At 39.2% G+C, this 21,942-nt stretch overlaps 2 protein-coding genes across 3 annotated transcripts in view; both read right to left on the reverse strand.

The window, feature by feature from the left end:
- Nucleotides 1–465: 465 nt before the first annotated feature.
- On the reverse strand, nt 466–10,909 carry LOC116396482 (fibrinogen-binding protein). The gene is made up of 7 exons (XM_031871108.1): nt 10,040–10,909; nt 9,563–9,862; nt 4,455–4,543; nt 4,090–4,158; nt 1,660–1,711; nt 852–888; nt 466–769 (listed from the first exon to the last, which is right to left on the reverse strand). The coding sequence occupies exons 1-7, from the start codon at nt 10,491–10,493 to the stop codon at nt 727–729; spliced, it is 1,044 nt and encodes a 347-aa protein (XP_031726968.1). The 5' UTR covers nt 10,494–10,909; the 3' UTR covers nt 466–726.
- Nucleotides 10,910–19,387: 8,478 nt separating this feature from the next.
- The window catches only part of trpm4a (transient receptor potential cation channel, subfamily M, member 4a), a 46,918-nt gene continuing 44,363 nt past the window's right edge, over nt 19,388–21,942 (reverse strand). For both annotated transcript variants that reach the window (XM_031871075.1, XM_031871076.1), the window contains 2 exons: nt 21,473–21,567; nt 19,388–20,140 (listed from right to left, as the gene is read on the reverse strand). In XM_031871075.1, the coding sequence (XP_031726935.1) occupies nt 20,107–20,140; nt 21,473–21,567 (129 nt within the window). In that variant the 3' untranslated portion in view covers nt 19,388–20,106. The remainder of the gene's footprint in view (nt 20,141–21,472; nt 21,568–21,942) is intronic.

Raw genomic sequence — 21,942 nt, forward strand, 5'->3', positions numbered from 1 at the left:
AATACTATCATATATGTGACTTTGTTTAATTTATTACCAATGCATTTGTATGTTATATGTTTTGTATTTCAGGTCAGGTATTTAAAGTACATTAATTTACTCCTCTATTCCTTGATGTTGTTAATCGAAATCAGATTTTGGTTCTCTTATTACAAACACAAAGGAAGTTACAACTTCAAGGACAATGTATTGAAAGTACTGGCTGCATAACTATGTCCAAAGGTAGAGCTCAAATTGTAATCTAGCTCCACCAGAATGTCCATGTCATTGATGTAAAACTCTAAGTCGATTTTGATGATGTCAAGTCATCAGATTCAAGACTCTTGTCTTACTCAAGTCTCAAGTCTGTCTTTTACTATGTTGGACAAAATTGCCTGTTTTTCCAGAAAAATTGTCTTTCACTGTCTTTTATTGTTAAACAGCATTTCATTCATTCAGTCTAGTAAGAACTCTCAAATCAATAAATCAATTAGTGAAAATGTCCTCTCTTTTTATTTAACATATTCCAAATATGTCTTCAAATAATTCAGTTTCCTAAAAGTACAGTACGACTTGTCAGTTCACAACAGTACACAAATATATTTAGTTATTCCTTTAACAACTTCTATTCAGTCATTGGTGAGCACATGTTAAATGTTCTCAAGGAAAAAGACAAAAATAACAATGAAAATCAGAAGTGAAGGTGAAACATATTAGTTTGGCCACATGGTGGCAACATATACGGGCTCAGTTGTCATCATTGCCATCATCAAAGACATCAGCTACAGTCCTGTGGATAGAGAGACAAATAGGTCACAGACTGTAGTTTATTAATGTTTGAACAGGTTTCAAACAGTGTAAATATGACTTACTTGTAGATAGATCCAGTCACTTCATCAAGAAAACCCCCTGAAGAAAAAAGACAAAGTAAGTGTGAGCTGGAGCCTCTGTCAACAAACAGCAAAATCCAACCTTTTTCATCAAAGGTTGGCCTGCATTTTTGTAATATAACACAATTGTTTGTCATATAACACTACTGCTGTAGAAATCGAACTATTGTAATTTGATTTAAGTTGAGCTTCCTTTTAGGATTAAAAATGTTGCGTCAAAATTAGACTGTGATTAGTTTACACATACTACATCGCTAGATAAGTCTCCACACCCTGCACGACTCCCAGCAGCTGTTCGAATCGGATTCAATACACCGGTACGCTCTATGCTCTGCTGCTGCTAACCGGCTTTCTACTCCAACTGTTTGCTGTCCTGCCTCCGCGATGGTGGAACGAGCTCCCCATTGACATCAGGAAAGCAGACACTCGACACATCTTCCGTCACAGACGGACAACTCATCTGTTCAGAATGCACCTTGGCCCATAAAATAAAATAGGAAACATAAATCCCGTTCTCTTATTTTCTTTAAATGTCTTAATGTTGCACTTGAAGAAGTACGTCATATTTGATGAAGTTTATACACCCTGCGTGATTCTCGCAATTTTTGGGGTTGTATCCCAGTGGTTGAACGCACTTATTGTTACTTTGGATAAAACCGACGGCAAAATAAATGTAATGTCTTCCGATGCTGTATGGGAAAGAAAACTCTCCACTTTTTTTATCAGTTGAAATGAGCAACAAGACTTTCCTTTACTGATGTGATACTGTGGCAGCTCTGCATTTACTCACCGGGCTGGCAAAGAGTTTGGCAAGCAGGACACACATGGCAGTAACTGCACATCTGTGAACAAGAAAGAAAGTAATAAATACAGAAAACAGAAATTAAAATAGTATGCATTTGTATGATGGCTGAAGATGTAATGATAGTGAATGCTTGTGTCTGACTCGGGACAGAGTGCTTGCAGAAAGCCTTTAGAGCAGGGACCCAGACACCGTTGTATCTGGACCCTGGACCTACAACCCATAGATAATTGAGAATTATAACATTTTGACGGAGCGCTTCTATTTAACTGCCTTAGCTTTTCTAGCCTTTATGGCACTCGTTCAGCGGTCCAGGAAACACACCGACCAATTACATGCGTATTAAATCACATCACATGATGCTACTCAGCCAGTCAAATATGTGTATTGTGATAAGCATCGCGGCTTGAGTGAGATAAACACACACAGGAGAGACGGGCGGGAGACCGAGTAGTCAGAGAATAATACGGGGACGTTCTCCAAAAAGAGAAATGTGGTCAGAGAGACAAGAACCATTAACCAAGAATGGACAAACTCTTAAATGTTAATTCTTCACCACGGACAGTTTCAAACCAGTATGTCTCACATGTTCAGAGACCGTGGCGATTAATAAAAGCGGTAATGTGAACCAACACTACGAGTCAAAGCATAAATCTTTTGAGGAAACGTACCCACTCACATCTGAAATAAACCCACATATAATAAACAATCTAAGAGCCCAATATGATCAGAATTCTAATATGAATTCACTGCCCACAAATGATGTTAACAGAGAGGAATAGAGCTGGTTCCAACAACCACAGATACAGTCCCTACACACAAAAAAGATCATATCATGTTTTTTTTGGTTGACATCACTTCACCCTGAATGAACTGAATCTAAAGCTGCGGGACAATTCAGTTCAATTCATTTTTCTAAAATTAAGTACTTTATTTTAAGATGCACATTTTTCAAAAGCATTCTGTTTTCTAATTATTCTTCAATCCAGTTGTTATTTTACTTGAAACAAGAGAAGATCATTTATTTATTATTAGAGTATGTATTATTTATAATTGATCCAGTTCAATTTGAAATCTGACAAGAAATATTGGTGAGATATTATTCAATTGAACTTTCTCAATTTGATTTGACAGTCAGTTGTTGACTACATGCAGACGTTAATATAACTGTTGGCTACTTCAATATATATGGGACTAAACCATGAGCAAGTTAGATATTATTGTGATGTTCCGAACCTTTGAATGAGGAAAGTCTCTCTAAATGGACCTCATTGAATTTTAATTGAATACCCCTGCTTCAGATAGAGCTATTCGCAATACAATTGCCTAAGTAACTCTTGTTGGTAAAATACATGTAAGCATGATGGTGTCTCTGTGTATGTTTTTTCATAACTAGTAACCATAGAGTGCACTGGAACTGGAACTGCAAAACTGAAATGCGGGTTGCCCGCACCGAGACCTGTCCATCACCATTGATGATACCGTGGTGACGCCAACTCGGACTGCGAGGAACCTGGGTGTGACCCTGGATGACCAACTGTCATTCGCAGCAAACATTACATCGGTTACACGCTCCTGCAGATTCCTGCTCTACAACATCAAGAGGATTCGCCCCTTCCTCACTGACGAGATGGTGCAGGTGCTCATCCAGGCTCTTGTCATCTCCCGCCTGGACTACTGCAACTCACTACTTGCAGGAGCCCAGGTGTCGGCCATCAGACCTCTGGAGCTTGTCCAGAAAGCTGCAGCTCGCCTGGTGTTCAATCGCCCCAAGTTCTCCCACACAACTTCCCTTCTCCGTTCTCTACACTGGCTCCCTGTAAGAGCTCGCATCCAGTTTAAGACTCTGGTGCTAGCCTACAGGGCAGTGAAAGGAACAGCTCCTTCCTATCTCCAGGCCATGGTCAAGTCCTACACCGCCGCCCGACCACTTCGCTCTGCTGCCGATTGACCCGGTCACGGGTGTTTTCTGTCACTTATTGTATTCGCATTAGTTTGTTTCTGCACTGTACTTTTGCTCTGATTTATGCTGCGGTTCATGCTTTTAGATGCTTGTTTAAAAAAGGAGATGCACTTATGACTTCTGGTGACTCGTAGTTCTCTTGAATACCTATGTTGAATACACTTATTGTAAGTCGCTTTGGATAAAAGTGTCTGCTAAATGACTGTAATGTAATGTAACTGGTAATAAGTGCATGCACTGGAACTTGTAACAATGCATGCACTGCTAGTCATAATAGCATGCACTGGAGCCGGTCAAAATAGCATGCACTGGAGCCAGTCATAATATCAAGCACTGGGGCCTTCGTCACAACCTTACGCCACTAACAAAGTTGACAAAGAGTTTCCTTTTGTCTGGTGTTAGAGAGAGCACGGCCTGACCAGAAGTCAAATGTCACATAATGTGTATTTTCTCACCTTGCAGTCATCGCAGTGTTCAGATTTGTCTCCCTCTTTACAGGGACATTTGTCACAGCTGTCACAGTGCTGTAAGAAGACACATATAGTAAGGAAGAAATCTGGAGTCGGCAGAGTTAGAAAGGATGGTATATAAAAGGAACGACAGAGAGGACATGTGTAGAGGGCAGGATTGGATGTACGTATGTACTACTTCCATTTCAATGTGCAATGAAACTAACTTCAGTTAGTGATTTAGTTCCCATCACCACACATTGTTAAGTTTTAATTTAGGATTTCACATCACATAATTTTGTGAAGGTCTCTAGTTTTCTGACTTAGCTTTAATAACAACATCAAATTTCTCTAAATAATTTTAGACCTACCTCACAGAATTCACAATATGAGCACACAGAGCCCTTATGATAAGCCCCATCCTCGTCATCGTCATCGTCATCGTCATCGTCATCATTATCTGCACATGATATTGACAGTAAATGTATGAATTCTAAACTAAAATACATGAAAAGATCAAACTGTCAACAGTGCTTTATCAAAATTTACACCATTATGATAGTGTAAACATTTAGTGATGTGGTATATTTCTTTGCTGCTGGTTTCTTTTTAAGTCTATGAGAAAGATGAAAAAATAATAAAAAATTGTCAGAATAAAGTAATATTTCTGGATTAAATTGAGGGAAATAAGTTTTTTTGTTTTATTTTATTTTTTACAAATTTTCCTCAGAAGTATGACAATAATTTCAAATATCAAGAATAGCCCAGTTCTCTTAAACTACAGGCCAAATTCTGTGTGAATTACAAACTGAAAGTGTTTTGAATACAGAGTACTGAACACTGCCAGCAAACAGTCCGAACAACATTTTTCATGGTTGTTAATCCTGGTGGAGGTGTAAACACAGAGGCGCATCTGTGCCGACTTTTGACGCTGTAGATTGTGGTCTGGATTACATTAGAGTGGACATAATGTAAAAAGCACCTTTCAGTGCAAAACAGAATTACCAATCGAGCAAAGAGGACACCTTGTCAAAGGTTCTTGTGTCAGGATCTAGTTTGAAGACTAGAACAGGTTTATATCTGGAGCTGTGTGCTGTGTCAACTTTACATGATGGGTGGAAAGTTGGAGGAAGGATAGTTATGGGCTCACGGTTAACAATTTTGTGACTACTGTAAGGTAATTGCATCACATTGCATTGTGTTACAGGTGCTTCTATTTTCTGCTCAGTGGCCATTTAGCTTCATCTCATTCATTTCATTTTTGACTTAAAGCTGTAATTTGAAATGCATTTTCAATTTAAGTTCATGTTCAACTTAAACCAACAGTGGCGGAAGATGTATGCAGATCCTTTACTTTAGTAAAAGTACCTATAGCACAATGTAAAGATATTTAATTACAAGTAAAAGTAGTGCATTCAAAATGGCATTTAATTAAAATTATGAAAGTATTATCAGCTGTCAAATGTACTTAATTTATTAAAGTCAATGTACTTATTATGCAGCAGAATGACTCCCGACCATATAACTTTACTGTATATTATAATAGTGGAATATTATTACATTAGCTCTCACTCTACAAACACATGACTACTGACTGTAAGAAACAACCATCATAACAAAATGTTAACTTATTTCTTCTAGATTATAGAATTAATGTCATCTGAAAAAAAACTGATTTAAATAGTAAGTGGACTGTACTTGTTTCTCTCTTTTCTAGTCTTCTGACCACTCAAAGCTCTCTAACTCTACATGTCATCATTCACCCATTCATACACTGATGACAGGGCTACCATGTAAGGTACCACCTGCCCATCAGAACTAACTAACATTTACAATTAACTGGTAAGAATAGTAACAGTTATTGGAAAATTGTGTAAAACAAAATCAAACTGAGCACATGAGGAAATGTGTGTCATACTTAAACTATCTGTACCATTTTATCTATTAACACTGCATAGACTGCAATTGGATGCTTTTAACTGGGGCCCACCAGGCCCCCAATTGGTATTTATAAAAGCACTAATTATAACAGAAACAACAAGGATATTAAGTCTTTAGGAACAAAATGATTGACAAAGCCATGAAAAATTGAAATTATGATAAATGATAAAGTATACCTCTTTATCATTCTGCAGGGTCTGCAGGGGCTCCAGGATTAAGGTTAGGCTGCATTTTAGTGGTGAGGCACGTTTAACTATTTGACTTTCTGTTGGATAGTTACATTTATAACAATATATCATATTTGACATTAACTGATTGGTTTGGTGTAAGATATTCATTTGTAAAGTAAATACAGCTGTTAGATAGTGTTAGTGGACTATTAATCAAAGTGGCAAAGGAGGGAAAAATTAACTTTGTTCCACCACTGGGAAAAATTTACAAAACAAATACCTTGCCAATTGCTTTTTGACCCTATTGAAATTCTAATGTTTTGGTAAACGGACACATTTTGGGGGTATTTGCCATGCACAAAAACTCACCAAATTTTGGACACTTGTCAGGCCTGGTGAAAATAGCCATCTGAAAAAGGATGCATCTTTCTGTGTAAAAAAATGTCTCTCTAGCGCCCCCTACAAGTCGGACCGGCGACGGCCTCGGCCAGTATGTCCGATTTAGTTGAAATTCGACACACATGTCCGACTCCACTAGATCTACAAAAAAGCCTCTCAGACCCATAAGCTCCGCCTACTTAGATTTTCCACCATTTTGAATTTAGTGAAAAACACATTTTTGCAAACTCCTCCTACATGCTGGGTTTGATTACTACCACATTTGCTGTGGATCATTAATGGATCTTGATAATCAAAGTTATCAAAATCGTTTTGATATCTCTTTGCGTTTACAAGGTATGGACCAATAAACCTTTTAGGGCGTGGCTTATATATCAATACGCATAACTTCTCAACCGTTTGTCCTAAAATTACAAAATTTGCAGCATATGTGCACATTGCATCCTGTAACATACCCTGAGACAGTAAACCCTGTGCTTTTTGTCACTTTTTGCAAGGTACATTATCCAATCCGCACAAAACGTCTTACACATGATGCTACTTCAAGCCTGAACATACTTCAATTAAAAAAATTTCAATAACTCATAGCGCCACCTACTGGCTAAAGGAAATGTCATATTTTATACTTTTATTTATTCCTCCTAGCCAGGTGACCTGATGAGTCTCAAATTTGGTAAGGATAGCCTTAAGACATTGATGATGCATCATGAATATTGTGCATTTTCGTTGAACGCTGTTGCCGTGGCGACGCATCGTTCGCCATGATAAAGGAAGCTGATGGTTTAGTGACTTGGGATGCTCAAAAACTCATGCAACTTTATACATGCACAGGCCGGAGTCCCGCCGGCACCCCCGACGTGCTGGAGGATGCGAGGGCCCGTTCATTGCTGCTCGCAGCTTTAATTTCACTTGTTTTCAGCAATCTCAAATACGCTTTGGAAGTAATTTTTTACCAGTTCAGTTTTTATTGTCTTATATTTTCAGAGGTTGACATTATCTTTACTGCAGTGGTTTGTTGGAGATGGGTTTGTCCTTAAATCACCAAAGAAAATGTTTCACCCAGATGTTAAATTCTGTGTCAGGCTCTTAATTTTAATTAAGACGGTTGCAGTCATATTACAATAGTACCCAACTCTTAAATCCCCCAACAATTGCAATCTCCCAGACAAGCATTTTATATAACACAGTTCATATAGAACATGCTGTGGTCACAACATACTCACAGGTTTCAAATGTCTGTAGCTCAGCATTCTGGTCCTCAAACAGGTAATATGACATGTTTACAGGCTTCTGATTAAAAGTAATATTGCTCTCTATGCATTTATACAAGTCTTTGGTAACAGATTTGAATTTAGGCATTTTATGATCATTTGATTTATTTAATGAATGAAAGTAGGGTTAAAGACATATGAATAGTGGTGATTGTCATATTTTCCACAAATGAATGATCACAGTCATCACAAAATATTTTTTTGCCAAACAAGAAGAGAAAAAAGCAGACAACCATTTCATCTCTTCACATTTTGACATCAGACGGAGCTTTAGCTCTTTTACGTCCTCTATAGAAAGAGACATTTCTCTCTTTTCCCAAACACTCTCTCCCTAAAGGTCTGAAAAATGCTCAGCAAATCCACTATTGTAACATTTCAATTCAAATGAAGAGTTGTACAACTGTTCAGCTTAGTTTCACAAATGACTCAAATATTTGTATTGAATTACATCAGTGCCAAATAAGCATTGAATACTAAGGAGGAAATTCCATAAAACTCAAAACAAATATTCATCATTAATATAAAGCTACTGACATCTGCATCAAAAGTTATTATTTTATCTAATGGTTCAGAACATTAGTGTTTTAGAAAATAAAAAGAGGTATGATTATTACACTGCTCATAGATACATTGAAAGTTATTATATTATCTTATCTGTGTTTTTACAAGTGCACACACCAGACTTAAAAAATAAATTCTGTGCATCACACGGCTCTTTAACAGACAGCGGCATAAATGCTCCACAGAGAAAGAAAGAGATTGAGAGATATGGAGAAAGAGAGAAACTTCACATCTTTGTATTCTAAAATTTTAAATGAATGAATTTAGGTGGTGTCCCTCCTGCACCTCCCCTCGCGCTTTATTCTCCCACTGTCTGTTTCTTCAGCAACCCACCCCCCCAAATCACTGTCTCTCTTTCTTTCTCTGTAGGTTCACATAAGACACAAATGCAGGTCAATCTGATCTAAAACAAATGAGAAAGGAAGATCCTAGTGGAGGAACCATTCTTTCAAACGAAACACAAATCAAAAGATCTCAAACTAGTGACCCCAATGACTGATTTCCAAGTCAGACTTGGTTTGTGTGAAATTGTTTTTTTGTTCTTTCTCTCTCTCAAATCAACGCTTCTGCAGTCCCCAAGTTCATATCTAGTGTACTGTACGAAGGACTTCAGACAGTTGGACTTCAGATGGGCCAGTTCAATTTCCCCAGAGTGTTCATAACTCTAGTTAAGCAGGGAAAAGAACACAGTGTCAGAGACAGCAAGGGAAATGGACAGCTTGAAAGGGGTGGAGGAGGGATTTTGATTACCTATGAGCTCTGAGACATTAAAATAAGAACTGACAAAGAGATGATAAGGTTGTAAGAATGTCAACGAGAGGGGAGTGGCTAATATTGTTTTAGCTCCTCCCCTTTCGTATATTGTCCTGTAATGTACGTGCACACATTTGTACCTTAAACACATTGCCAACTACATGTCAAAGCATCAGCCATAACTAACACTTGAAATAAAACATTGTCGAATGTAGCATTTCTATCTGTACTGTGTTTGAATAGCTAATCACAGCCTAGAACAAACAGCTGATGCTTTAACAGTACGCAGTTTGCAATGTGCTTCAGGTGTAGATATCTGCATACATGTGAACACAGGAAGAGATATGAGAAAATGTAAACTACTTAATATTTAAAGTGACTGACCTTCATGATCATCATCATCATCGTCGTCATCATCATCATCATCATCATCATCGTCGTCATTGTCATGGTCGTTGTCGTTGTCGTTGTCATTGTCATTGTCATGGTCGTTGTCGTTGTCGTTGTCATGGTCGTTGTCGTTGTCATGGTCGTTGTCGTTGTCATTGTCATGGTCGTTGTCGTTGCCATGGTCGTTGTCGTTGCCGTGGTCATTGTCATGGTCGTTGTCGTTGCCATGGTCGTTGTCGTTGTCGTTGCCATGGTCGTTGCCATGGTCGTTGCCATGGTCGTTGTCGTTGTCGTTGCCATGGTCGTTGCCATGGTCGTTGCCATGGTCGTTGTCGTTGTCATTGCCATGGTCGTTGCCATGGTCGTTGTCGTTGCCATGGTCRTTGTCGTTGCCATGGTCGTTGCCATGGTCGTTGTCGTTGCCATGGTCATTGCCATGGTCGTTGTCGTTGCCATGGTCGTTGTCGTTGCCATGGTCGTTGTCATTGTCGTTGTCGTGGTCATTGTCATTGTCGTTGTCATTGTCATGGTCGTTGTCGTTGTCATGGTCATTGTCATTGTCGTTGTCATCGTCGTCATCATCGTCGTCGTCGTCATCGTCATCATCGTCGTCATCGTCATCATCGTCATCATCATCGTCGTCATCATCGTCATCATCATTGTCATCGTCATCATCCTCATCATCATCATCGTCGTCGTCGTCGTCGTCGTCGTCATCATCATCGTCGTCATCGTCGTCATCATCATCGTCGTCATCTTCATCGTCGTCATCATCATCGTCGTCGTTGTCGTCGTGATCAGCCATCAGACCTTGCTCATAGCGGAGTGGCAGATCCTGAGCATTGGCAGTTGGAGCCAAAGGGGTGTGGAAGGTGCAGAGCAGCGCCAGCAACACTGCAAGAATCAAACTTCTCAACGATGCCATGTTCACAGCCAGGACCGGGCCAGCTAATGAGGAATTAACCTGGAATCACTGCAGTAGTCCAGCACTGCAGCTCTTTGCCTATTTATCCCTAAAACACACAACCTCACAATTTCAAACCCACTCAGTGGTACACGAACTTTAGATGGCTAGAGGAAATGGACACCAATTATAATGGAATCCTTTAGACCAGGTCCAGTGCAAAGAAGATATTCCAAGCTGAGATCCAGACACTTGTTCCCAAGTCCTGGCAAAAATGATCCTTACAGGTGTCCTCCCTTTGAATCTGGGACACAAAGAGACAAGATGTCTTTTAGTCAAGTCCAGCACTTGTGTGATCAGTTAATACTGCAATAAGAGACTCAGAGGAGAGCTGTCCGTAACTGGTCAACGCCGGAGACACAGACAGGACTAATGTGAGAGCGACGGAAAAAGAGTGAGACCAACCTATGGGGTAAGCTGAGAGGAAAGGGGGGCAGTCAGGCTGATTGACAGGGGCAAATGCTGGTGGGCAGGCCTGCACTCTCCATAAGTTAAGTTACTGAGAGAAGAGGGGAGTGATTGGAGGGGGGGTATAAGGAACGAGTGGGACATACTTGCTTTGCGATCATCATCAAATGTTCAAGTTTAACTTTAGAACAAATGTTCAAGCTAAACTTTAAAGGGGGGCACAGCAGAACTTTGTCCAAGCAACGATGACAATATCGTGACATATGTTTTGAAGAAGATAGTTGAACATTAGCAGCAGGGCCGAGGTATAACGATGTTCGTACATCATTTGGGAGAGTAAGTTTGTCCATCCTTCCAATGCTATGGTCCAGAGTGAGGTATCTCAATAAGTACAGGCCAGAGTTCCGTGGCATTTGGTGTAGATGTTTCTTCTACCTGAGAATGATTATTAATGATTTTAGTGACTCCCATAGCAGTGTTTCCCAAACCTTTGGTGACCCACTTTGTGATAAACCGTCTTGACCAAATTCACAATAGGCCTTATCCATGATATAGATGTTTAATAAATCATAGGATTTTATGAATGAGACCAAATATATGCATTTGGAGGAGTTATCAGGCTCTTGTTTTTGTCCTCCCATCAGGAAAACAAACAGAAGTTATGCTAGCCTTTCATATTAGATTCAATGTTAGGTACAATTATAAAAACAATATGAACATTCAGGCAGCCTGTTGGTCAGAGGTGTACTGCAGATATAAATATTTGGTAAAAGACTATGGAAGAATTTCTGCAAATATATTTGCCCAACCTAATAAAATCTCCTGCGAACCACCTATGGGTCCCGAATGACTGCTCTAGAGTCCAGCATTTCCCTTAGATCAACCCTCCATTCCAGAACAATGTAACTCTTTGGATTTCTAGGACTTTTCCTTGGATATTCATGGTTGTAAGAAGATGAATCCTAATACTTTTGGTGATCCCCTGAATACTTGCATCATCACATTGCTGCTTCTTAGAGGACCATCCTATCCGTTTTGGAAGCATTTTTGCTTCCAAAACAGAAAGCATGGCCACAGTCATTCTCAGGTGAAAATTACAACTTAATATGCAAGACATCCAGCTCTAAATCACCAGAAAGGACATTGGTATTAAACCATTCTGCAAAGCCCTAGATTATGTTCACTGACAAAGTTTTTAAAGGTTCAGTGCCAACATTTTGTTTTTCTTAATTTCAAAATATCCATGCATAGCTCTTAAAGTTTGATAAAGATCATGACTATGGTCAATAAACTATGGTTAAGATATGTTAAGCTAAAACGCCAGGGTAAGATCATCGTTACAGTTAAGGTTACAAAAGGCATTGATAAAATTGATGGTTCATCTGTGATGGCAGTCTTCGGCATGGAAGTTGCCGTAGACTGCCGTAAATGCTACACACCCATCCACCACCCTAACCTTAATGCTGGGATGTGCTTGAAACAAACTACTTTAAACAAGGTGTCGTCCAACCATGCCTAAATGCAAAGTATTTTTAGCTGCTCCAAATGGACAGGGTGAAAAGCCTGCTGTCTAATAGAGAGGCAAAAAATATGAATTGATCAAAAGGGGATAACATTTCTCTCAATAAAAGTCCCTCCTTTAAGACATTCACGATGTTGCAACTCACTTGAACATATGGAAAGTAACAGAAGTAGTCATTTGTTCTGCATTCTCTCCAACACAATCATATTGTGAGTTGTAATGAACTTTGCAGCAAGTAAGTGCCACCAGTGAGGTATCAGACTTTAGGCTTCATAATCATTATTTAGAGCCACTGGACCATTATTAAAACATGTTTTTACAAATTCTGTCCAATAACTCCAGTATCGCCACCATGCTGATGCAGCCAGAGTGTATGCACGACCATGGGTATAGGCCAAACCTAGACACTGATCTCTAGCCCATCTTTTTGCCAGGCCCTCCCCCCTACGCGCTTCCCCCAAAATAAATGGATTTCTGCGGGGAGGAGTTGACAACCACTCTATTTAAAACCACACACTGTCAGAGTCAGTGTAATGTGAGCCTCTCTGGCTCTGTCTGTGTGGGACCAGCACAGTGTCCCCACCTCCCTGTCAATTCTGACCTACACATACATGAAGAAAGAGGTCAATGACAGGAACCTCTGAAATCACCTCCTAAACCAAACTTGACTAAAGTCAATAAATGCATGTACTTGTTTTTGCATTATTCTGTGATGCCATTGAAGGTATTCTCACTCCAGTAACCCCATTTTGTACAGATGCTAAAGAAAACACAAATGTTACTCACAAATGTTTGATCTTTTTAAATTCAAAAACAAATATGCTGTCACCGTAATTTTAATTAATTACTTATCATTTTGGCTCCCCTATTCATGGGTTTAAGTTAACATTACATTTTTGGGGTCAGTTCTGGTCCAGTTTTGGTAAAGGTCTCCCTAATGTAATTGTAAAAAGCAGTCCTGGTTTAATGAAAAGACAAGTTAATTACATTATAAGTACTGGAACATGTCACAGCTCAGACTCTCAATTCCAGTGGGCCAGGATACAAGGACTCTGAGAAAACGAAGACTTGTGAGCTGTTAGTGATTTGCTCTAGAACCTCATCTAGTCTCTCAATCAAATAAAACAGGGGCACCTGAGGATTGCCCAGCCAACAAATCCCAGCCTGGCACATTTGACAAAGAGGAGACATAACCTTGTATTAACCTATTCAAACTCCCACCATCACCATTATTAGTCACTATTTAAATCTTTAGCATTTAAATAGCATAATCTTTGGTACAACAGCAGGTTTGAGAACAAGTTCGTAATGAAGTTTCTAATGGTGATAGACTAGTGGCAGTGAGAAACAGCTGAGTTGGAAAGATCAGAGGATAAAATGAGAGAGGAGATCAGATCGAGATGAAGACTGCAATGTGGCTGAAAGTGGAGATGAGCTCAGACATGCCAAAGACATTTCTACTCTCTTACTTTGGACCACTGCCTGCCTGCAATGACCCACTTGACCCATTTAGTCAACAAGCTCTACTGTTTTATCCCTCCTCCCCATGCAGTCTTAAAGAGACTTTGGAGTTTGGAATAATAGCCCGTCTGCTTTAGCTTGGGGCAGATGTTGACATCTGAGTAAAGACCCTAACACAGGACCTCATTTAACTCTTAACATGTCTGGGTAAAAAGAAAAATAATAGGTGTTATTTATGGTGTCGGACAGGGTGTTGTGAGGTGAAGAGATGACAGCAAGTGCACTGCATTGGCCCATTCATCAACCAGATCTGACATACCCCAGCAGGACTCATTTGCCTCTGTGGATCTGATACAGTGCCACATCCAACCAAAGTTCTTTCCATGTAAGGGCTTTCTAAAGTAGGAAATCACTTTCCATGATACAGTTACCAAAGGGACTGGTGTGTGTGTGTGTGTGTGTGTGTGTGTGTGTGTGTGTGTGTGTGTGTGTGTGTGTGCTGACTGAAAATTATTTATTTTTTTCGACTGATACTTTTGTGTAATCATACTTGCAGGGTCTGCAATGGTAAACTCAAGGAAATAGCCATATGCTTTGACTATTAAGTTTGAAATGACATAAGCTCTCTGCTTTTCTTGTCTACTTGACTCTCATAGGTTACTAAACTATAACTGCCAGCCATATAAATTGAAGCATATACAACCTTGTCTAGAGTTACAAACTCAGTGCAATGTGCCAAAGTCTAGCTTTAAGCAGTGTGGGTGGTGACTGATTAAATCATGTTTCCCCTTGAGGCTTACCATATCTGTGTGCGCTTGCTGCTGAGACTACAAACCTGTACTCGTACTACAAACCTGTATACTCGTCTCAACCCGACCCAACGCCACTGTTGCTGATATTACCGTACAGACTCGCTGCCCTCGACACCTCCCATGCATGCCAAACTAACAGTATGCCAAAGGATACCGAAGAGGCTGACCGAGAACGTTGGGCTCAGATTTGTCTATATACCAGAGTCAAGACAGTAAACTCAGTTCTTGTTAGTCTGTTTGCCTGTTAGCTTGTGGATGTTATTCCTGCCGTATGTGTAGTTTGGGAAGACAATAGTTAGACAACTTTTGGTGCTGCTTAGTGTAAATAATTGTTTTGCATTTTTATTTTAATAGCATAAAATATTACAATTACTACAGTACGTCCATCTGTACCATCTCATGCACGTACTCGCAGCGTGCATGCTCATGCATGAACTGGTAATGGTGGATTGAACAGTAAGATTTTAAGAGTCACATGATGTTGCAAAACTAGGCAGAAGCCAGACTGCAGACAGCTAAAGCAACTACTTATCAAAAGAAACTATATTCTTTACTAGTTCTATCCTAATCTGGAACTAACTGTGGCAACATGCAAGCAAGACAATTAGACAACGAAGAAACTTGAAAAAACAAGATTTGACCATGGAAAACGGCCTGCAGTACAGGGCTCCCTCGTAACATGGTTAAAGAGGGCAACAAGTACTTCATTGCACAGGTAAAATCCGAATTTAACCACTCCAACACTGACCTGAAAACCTCTATCACTTCACTGGGATCACCGATAAGCGAAGTTTAACAGAGGGCAAACTGGAGTTGATGGACTCTGATGTGAATAAACTTCGCAAGGACAACAGGTGCTTGATGAACGAGGTTGACTACCTTGAAAACTCCAACCCACAACCCCTAATTGTTCAATACCTGAAGTACCATGACAGCGACAAGTCACTACACTCCACGACCATCATGTCAAAGGAAAAGGAAGCAATACTACACAATTAGAATTAGAACGCTTTTACTAATCCCCAGTGGGGAAACTCATTTGCCACCAAAAAACAATTCATACAGACAACAGTAGACATAGTTTCAACAGTGCACAACAGACAGAAAACACATTACAACAAATAAAGAACACCATGAAATGCCATATGAGACATGAATAACATCAGAAAGATGCTAAATCTAAAGGTGCTGGAACAAAGGACCTTCTGGGTCGTTCAGTAGAACACTGAGGAATCCTCAGTCGCTCACTGAATGAGCTTCTGAGTCCTTTAAAAACACAGTGATGGATGGCCTTCAAAATAAACAATTGTTTTAAACTTGGCCCTTGTTCTCTTTTCTACAGTGACCTCAAGTGAGTCTGGGGTAAGGCCAATCACTGAGCCAGCCTTTCTGATCATCTTATTGATCCTGTTTTTATCACAGTGATCCCCCCCCCCCCAGCAGAGCACAGCATAAAAAAGACACTAGCCAAGATCCCCTGATAGAAAACATGAAGAAGCTTCCTGCTGATGTCAAAGGATCTAAGCCTCCTCAAGAAGAAAAGTCTCGACTGAGCCTTCACAGGTTGGAGCTGCAGAAACCTCAGATATCACCGGCCTCAGTAGTTGAAGGGCCAGGAACACAAAATCTTCTCAACTTAGAGCAGGACCAGCCGACTCCAGCAGTGGGGGGTAGGCATGCAGACAATGTCAAAGTCCAGAGTAGAAGAGCTGCTTCTTCTGGATTATTATCTTCTGTGAAAGAGGCGTGGTGTGTCCGTGGCGGGAACAGCAAACCACTCCCATCTTACTTAACTGTATACTTTCTGTTTACCTTCTTTATCAGAATTAATACGTGTTAACTTACATAGCACATTCAAATCTTCCATATTTGCAGAATTATTGAAAAATATTACCAAACTGTTTTACATGAATCACTGAATAAAACCTATTCAATTGAATTAGAATAAATTAAACAACTACACAACAGCCAACTTTGTTATCATATCACATGTAGATAGATATGTGTACCTATATGCAAAGGAAATGAATGGGTAAGATTAATCTCAACATATCAACTCTAATGCGTCTCCTGTCCTGGTGAGAGGCAAGAGAAGGAGGCTGGAGTATCCTCATTTGTCTCTCTTGTGGACTGTGAGAATCTATGAGGAGGGAGAACAGTTCAAGCAAAACTATACGCTACTCATAAACTAAAACATTGCATTAGTGTTGATTTGAGTAGAATACCTAGCCTTTGTCTCTCAGCACTATTAGCGCCCTGGGGTCAGACAAACAGGTTCTGGAAGACGTTTTAATAATTATGATATAGGTTCATCATCATCCTCATAATTATCATCATCCTCATTATCGCCTTTCAATATTCTTCACCTCTCTGTCATCATCCGCAGCACAGGGATTTGCTATGTGGTTTCCATTTTGTTTGTTAGTAATTGTTGTATTGTTTCATTTTCTGATGGACCAATTTTAAATTCCACATCCATACTTAGGCTGTACATGGATAATGTAGTGATCCTTCAATGTTAATGGGCTTAACCAGGAGTGTTTCCAGGATTTGAGGACATTTGCCCACAGACCTCTCTAGGAAGGTCTGTGGGGATCCTCCCCCGCAATTTCCTTTGATAAACAAGCTGCATATTGATGCTTCTTTATGCACTCTGGCACCTTTTTTACATTCATTAATAAAAAAATAAAAACTGTTGTTTACATTCCAGATTAATTATGAATTGTGATGTTAAATATGTATTATAGTCATTAGTATTATATTGAGTAGAAACAATACTTCACATCTGCTATCACATTTATTGACTACAGCTGGAAATATAGTTATTTAAACGTCAACAGTGGTGGAATGTAATTCAGAACATTTACTCAATTACTGCACTTGATTTTACACTCTACACCACTACTACATCTCAGAGGGAAATATTGTACTTTTTACTGCACTAAATGTATCTGACAAATTTAGTTACTTTACATATTCAGATTATTTTAGGTTTTTAGATATATTATATTATTATATTAATATTTACAATATTATTTTAACGACTGTATTAAAGGATAATGTATTATTATAGATTAAACGACCCAGCAGTATATAAAGTTACTAAAATGAGCTCCACCTTTACCAGCTGCAACATTAAAGGGATAAACTTCTTAATGGATTAATAATTATGATACAATATTATGATATATTATTCTGCATAATGAGCTTTTACTTTTGTATCTTTGAGTATATTTTGATGATCATTTTTTTGTGTAGTGTGTGCACTGTTTACTCCTCCATCATCTGCTGTCTGTCTGTCTTTCTCTCTCCACTGTGACTTAAAGAACGTGCATTCGCAAAATTGTAAAAATGAGTCCTTCCCCATTTTAATTTGGAGTCAAGTCGTAGTGTAAAGTGGTGCTGTGCAATTTATGTTTTTAAAATAAAATCAAACGCCACCTACAATCATAAGAATTTATATTTCAGTATGATCATATTAGAAATCATACTGCAGGCTCACTAAGCCTAAACTTCCTTCTCTACAGAAAGATTGATTTGTTTTTCTCCCACTTGGACCTTTACTCTCTTCCCTCTGTGAGTAACTGATGAACGTCCCCCCCGCGCACACACAGTTGGTTTGGAGACCTGCATTTACTTTCAGGACTACACTGAAAGAAATATTAGAAACATTCGGGGCATAAGCCCCGGGAAAATGACCTGGCGACGCCACTCAGCTTAACAGTCGTGTGTCGGAGAACTACGGTGGCCTTCAGGTAATGGAAAAACGTGAAAGGCCCCTCTTGACTTGCCCATGCTAGGCTTTGGTATAGAAACATGGCTGTGGACTCCGTGATTATACACCAATGAGTATGTAATAATGAATATTATATTCCATTTCTTCCCATAAAGCTACCTTGATTCTACATTGGTCCTTTACAGTGAGAGAGAGGAATATTATCAATAGGCAATGACTGAATTCTGAGCTGCAACGGTAACCCGGTTAAATCCATCATTTGCCCCCAACTGCAGTGTATGAGCAAAACAGGCTGTCTCTCTTAACAGACTTCTGACATTACTGGATCGGTATAGCTCATTTTCAGGATATAAGATTAAAATGGACTACTCCCTCCAGGTGGTCGCCTCAGGGGTTCAAGTTATAGGATTAACACTGGACAAATACTTAAAGAATCTCCCATTTTTTGAAAATGGGAGATTCCCAAAATTTGAAGTGGCCCTGAACAGGTGGCTAGACCTACATTTTAATGGCGAATTAACGGCGTATCTGCTGTCAGCATTTTACCATTATTATATGATTGTAACCAAATAATTGAGTTTTATATGACACAAGTAGAGTCCTTAATTTGAAACACCTGGACTTTGTCTGTTTGGTCTAGAGACAGATGAAGTCACTTGAATGTATGACTTAATTTAGGACTACAACATGTCCAGTGACCTGGACAAAAGTGAGCTAGTAAGATGAAGTGGTGCAGGAGGAACCTCACACCTATATCACCTTTTATGTCATCCCAACATGGGCTTTAATTACAGATGCTTACCATACATTCTTTGCTCAACTTGTCACAGCGTTGGCACAACGGTCAAAAAACTATGTTGCTCCGCAGACTGATTAACCTCAACTGAGGGCTGTGACGTAGTCAGTAATGCAACTAAAGGAGCATTTCCACACATTTGTTACACAAATCATTTAAGACATCTTACTAAGTCTCATATGGCTCTTACACATGGTCTTTAGCTTAGTTTAGATTGGTGCTGTTGTTAGAAACTAGCTAATACACATAGACAGGAACAATTTGAAACAGACATTCATACTGCACTCGTTGATTTTATTGGTTTGTTTTCTCACTGTATCTTTATTTTGATATGGATTAAACTAAATGAGGTTGATAAAAAAAGAATGAGCTACAAGAGGCTAAAAACCTCTGACGAGCTGAGAGAAAGTACAGTTCTTTTTTTGTGACCCCTTTCACATGTTAGCAATTTGATACATTGTTAATATAGAACATTGATTAGTGCAGTTTAAAAAAGGTTTTCATCCTATAATACAATTTTATCTCATAAATGGTGATATTGTTCTTACTTAATGAACTTAGCAGAAATATTAATAAGGTAATCTACTAACATTTGGGGCATAAAAAAGCCCCCATCTGGCATCTGCAGTCGGACTGTAGCAGACAGTAATGCATGCCGGCACTACTGTTAAACATATCAGCATATTATTTGTCTAAATTAAAATGCATTTTAATTCATCACAGTAAAACAAATGACATGATTAGCAGAATAGCAAACATGGTGCACTTTGACACAATGGCCCTGAGTAAACTGTGTGTGAGTGAGTGTGTGAGTGAGTGAGTGAACGAACTCCTGGAGTTCAGGAAGTCAGCTTGGAGCCAGTCGAGTCAGATCTACAACCAAAGAAAAGAATATTATTAATCCAAAATAGGATACTCCAACAAGACAAAATATTGATTCTCTGTGGCGGCAAAGAACACAAAAACAATACAAGCTGATCCAGATGCTACAGACACAGCACCTCACAAACATTAATATGTGTCTACTGCATCTTATGGACTATTTGACAACATCATTATACAACAATTAGTTATAATATAGTGTTCATCAAAACGTAAGGGCTTTAACCTAGATAAAATAAGGCATCCATTGGTGCCATGTCATAGCTCGTCAGGAAGGCAACAATAATGCTACAACATTTGGCTTAATTTTGGCAAGGAAAAGAACTGCGATGACCATATTCACATTGGTCCTTTGACCTCTAACTTCAAGATATCTAAATGAAAATGGCTTCTTTGGGTATCCACAAGTCTCCTCTGTACATCAAGGCCCACTTTGCTAATCCCATGCCCTTTCGGGCAAAAGCCATGCAGTTTTTCTTTTGTTTTTTTGTAATCTAAAATACTGTATTTAAATAGTGAGTCCCTAAACAGTCTTGAAGTTGCATAAATTGGGTATGACTGGAAAGCTGAGACTGCTGTGGATCCAATGAGCCCAACCGTATCCATATGTGATGATGTTAGTCTGCAAAGTAGCCCATTCATTGCAGGCAGACAATTTGTTTTTAATTTGACGTCACTGTAGAATATAAACTGTTGTGACCTCTAGGATAATCACAAACTCGTGGGAAAAATGCAATTCCTTCAGAAATCTCCAAATTTAAAATGTTTTGTATCACAGCATAGATTTTTCTAGGGTGTTCCTTAAGTTCTTAGTGACTTAAGGTGGTATTTTGACCAGTGTTTAATCCATTCTCAAGTGGTAAATAGGGAAATTTTGCACCAAAATATTGCTGCAATAATTTATGAGACATGATATTGACATAATATATTATGCGAATGGCCATCAAATACTTCCAGCTTAATGTTCTAAGCCCTCTTACACTCTAAACTGTCAACATTTTATTGAGCGCCTAATGAAAACAATGTTTATTACAGATTTATGACAAAAAATCTTCAGGTTCAGATGACGTACTCTACTTCTATGTGGCATATACTGTTGACCTGCTGTCTCCCACTAAAGAGCCCGTCCCCACCAAAAAAGACAAAACCGAGTCTATTGTAGGTAGCAAGAGGGTGGAAGAGGTTATATTATTGCCTACTCATCTCAACACATCATCATATTAAAAACTTCAGAAGTTGTCCAAACTGTGGGATCGTCTGACTGCTCATGTTGCCAGTTCCCCTTCTTTAAAAGGGTCATAGTTAGATGTCCTGTGGTTTTACCTCTGAGGAGCAGAGGGGAGGTGGCCAGCCTTTATCAGATTACTCTGAGACAGAGCGTCTGTCATCCAGGAGAGGGCGCTGCAGCAGTACTCCAGCTGGGAGAGAGATACACAGACAGAGTTAGATGAGTGCTGAGCAGGCAGAGCCGACAGCAGCAGGGAAACCAGACACACTATGCACACACAGATATATATACTCATATCAATTTACTCATACATGCAGAGATTGTACACAATAAAACAAAGCACACATACTGAATTTTGACAAAATACAGTAGGTGGGCTGGCTCAACCAGGAAAATGTCATTTAGAGAATTTTTTAAATAATATTCTGGCCAAGATAAACGGCACTGACTTGGAGGTACAGATGGAAAACCTGTCAAATATTCAGTTGTGTCTCTGGGCTAAAGATGCCTCCTGCTATAGATGTTCCCCAGATAGATGTTTCCTTGTAAGAGATATCTCTAAACT

Source organism: Anarrhichthys ocellatus, unplaced genomic scaffold (assembly GCF_004355925.1).
Source record: "Anarrhichthys ocellatus isolate YVR2014 unplaced genomic scaffold, GSC_Weel_1.0 scaffold56, whole genome shotgun sequence".
NCBI classification, from domain to species: domain Eukaryota; kingdom Metazoa; phylum Chordata; class Actinopteri; order Perciformes; family Anarhichadidae; genus Anarrhichthys; species Anarrhichthys ocellatus.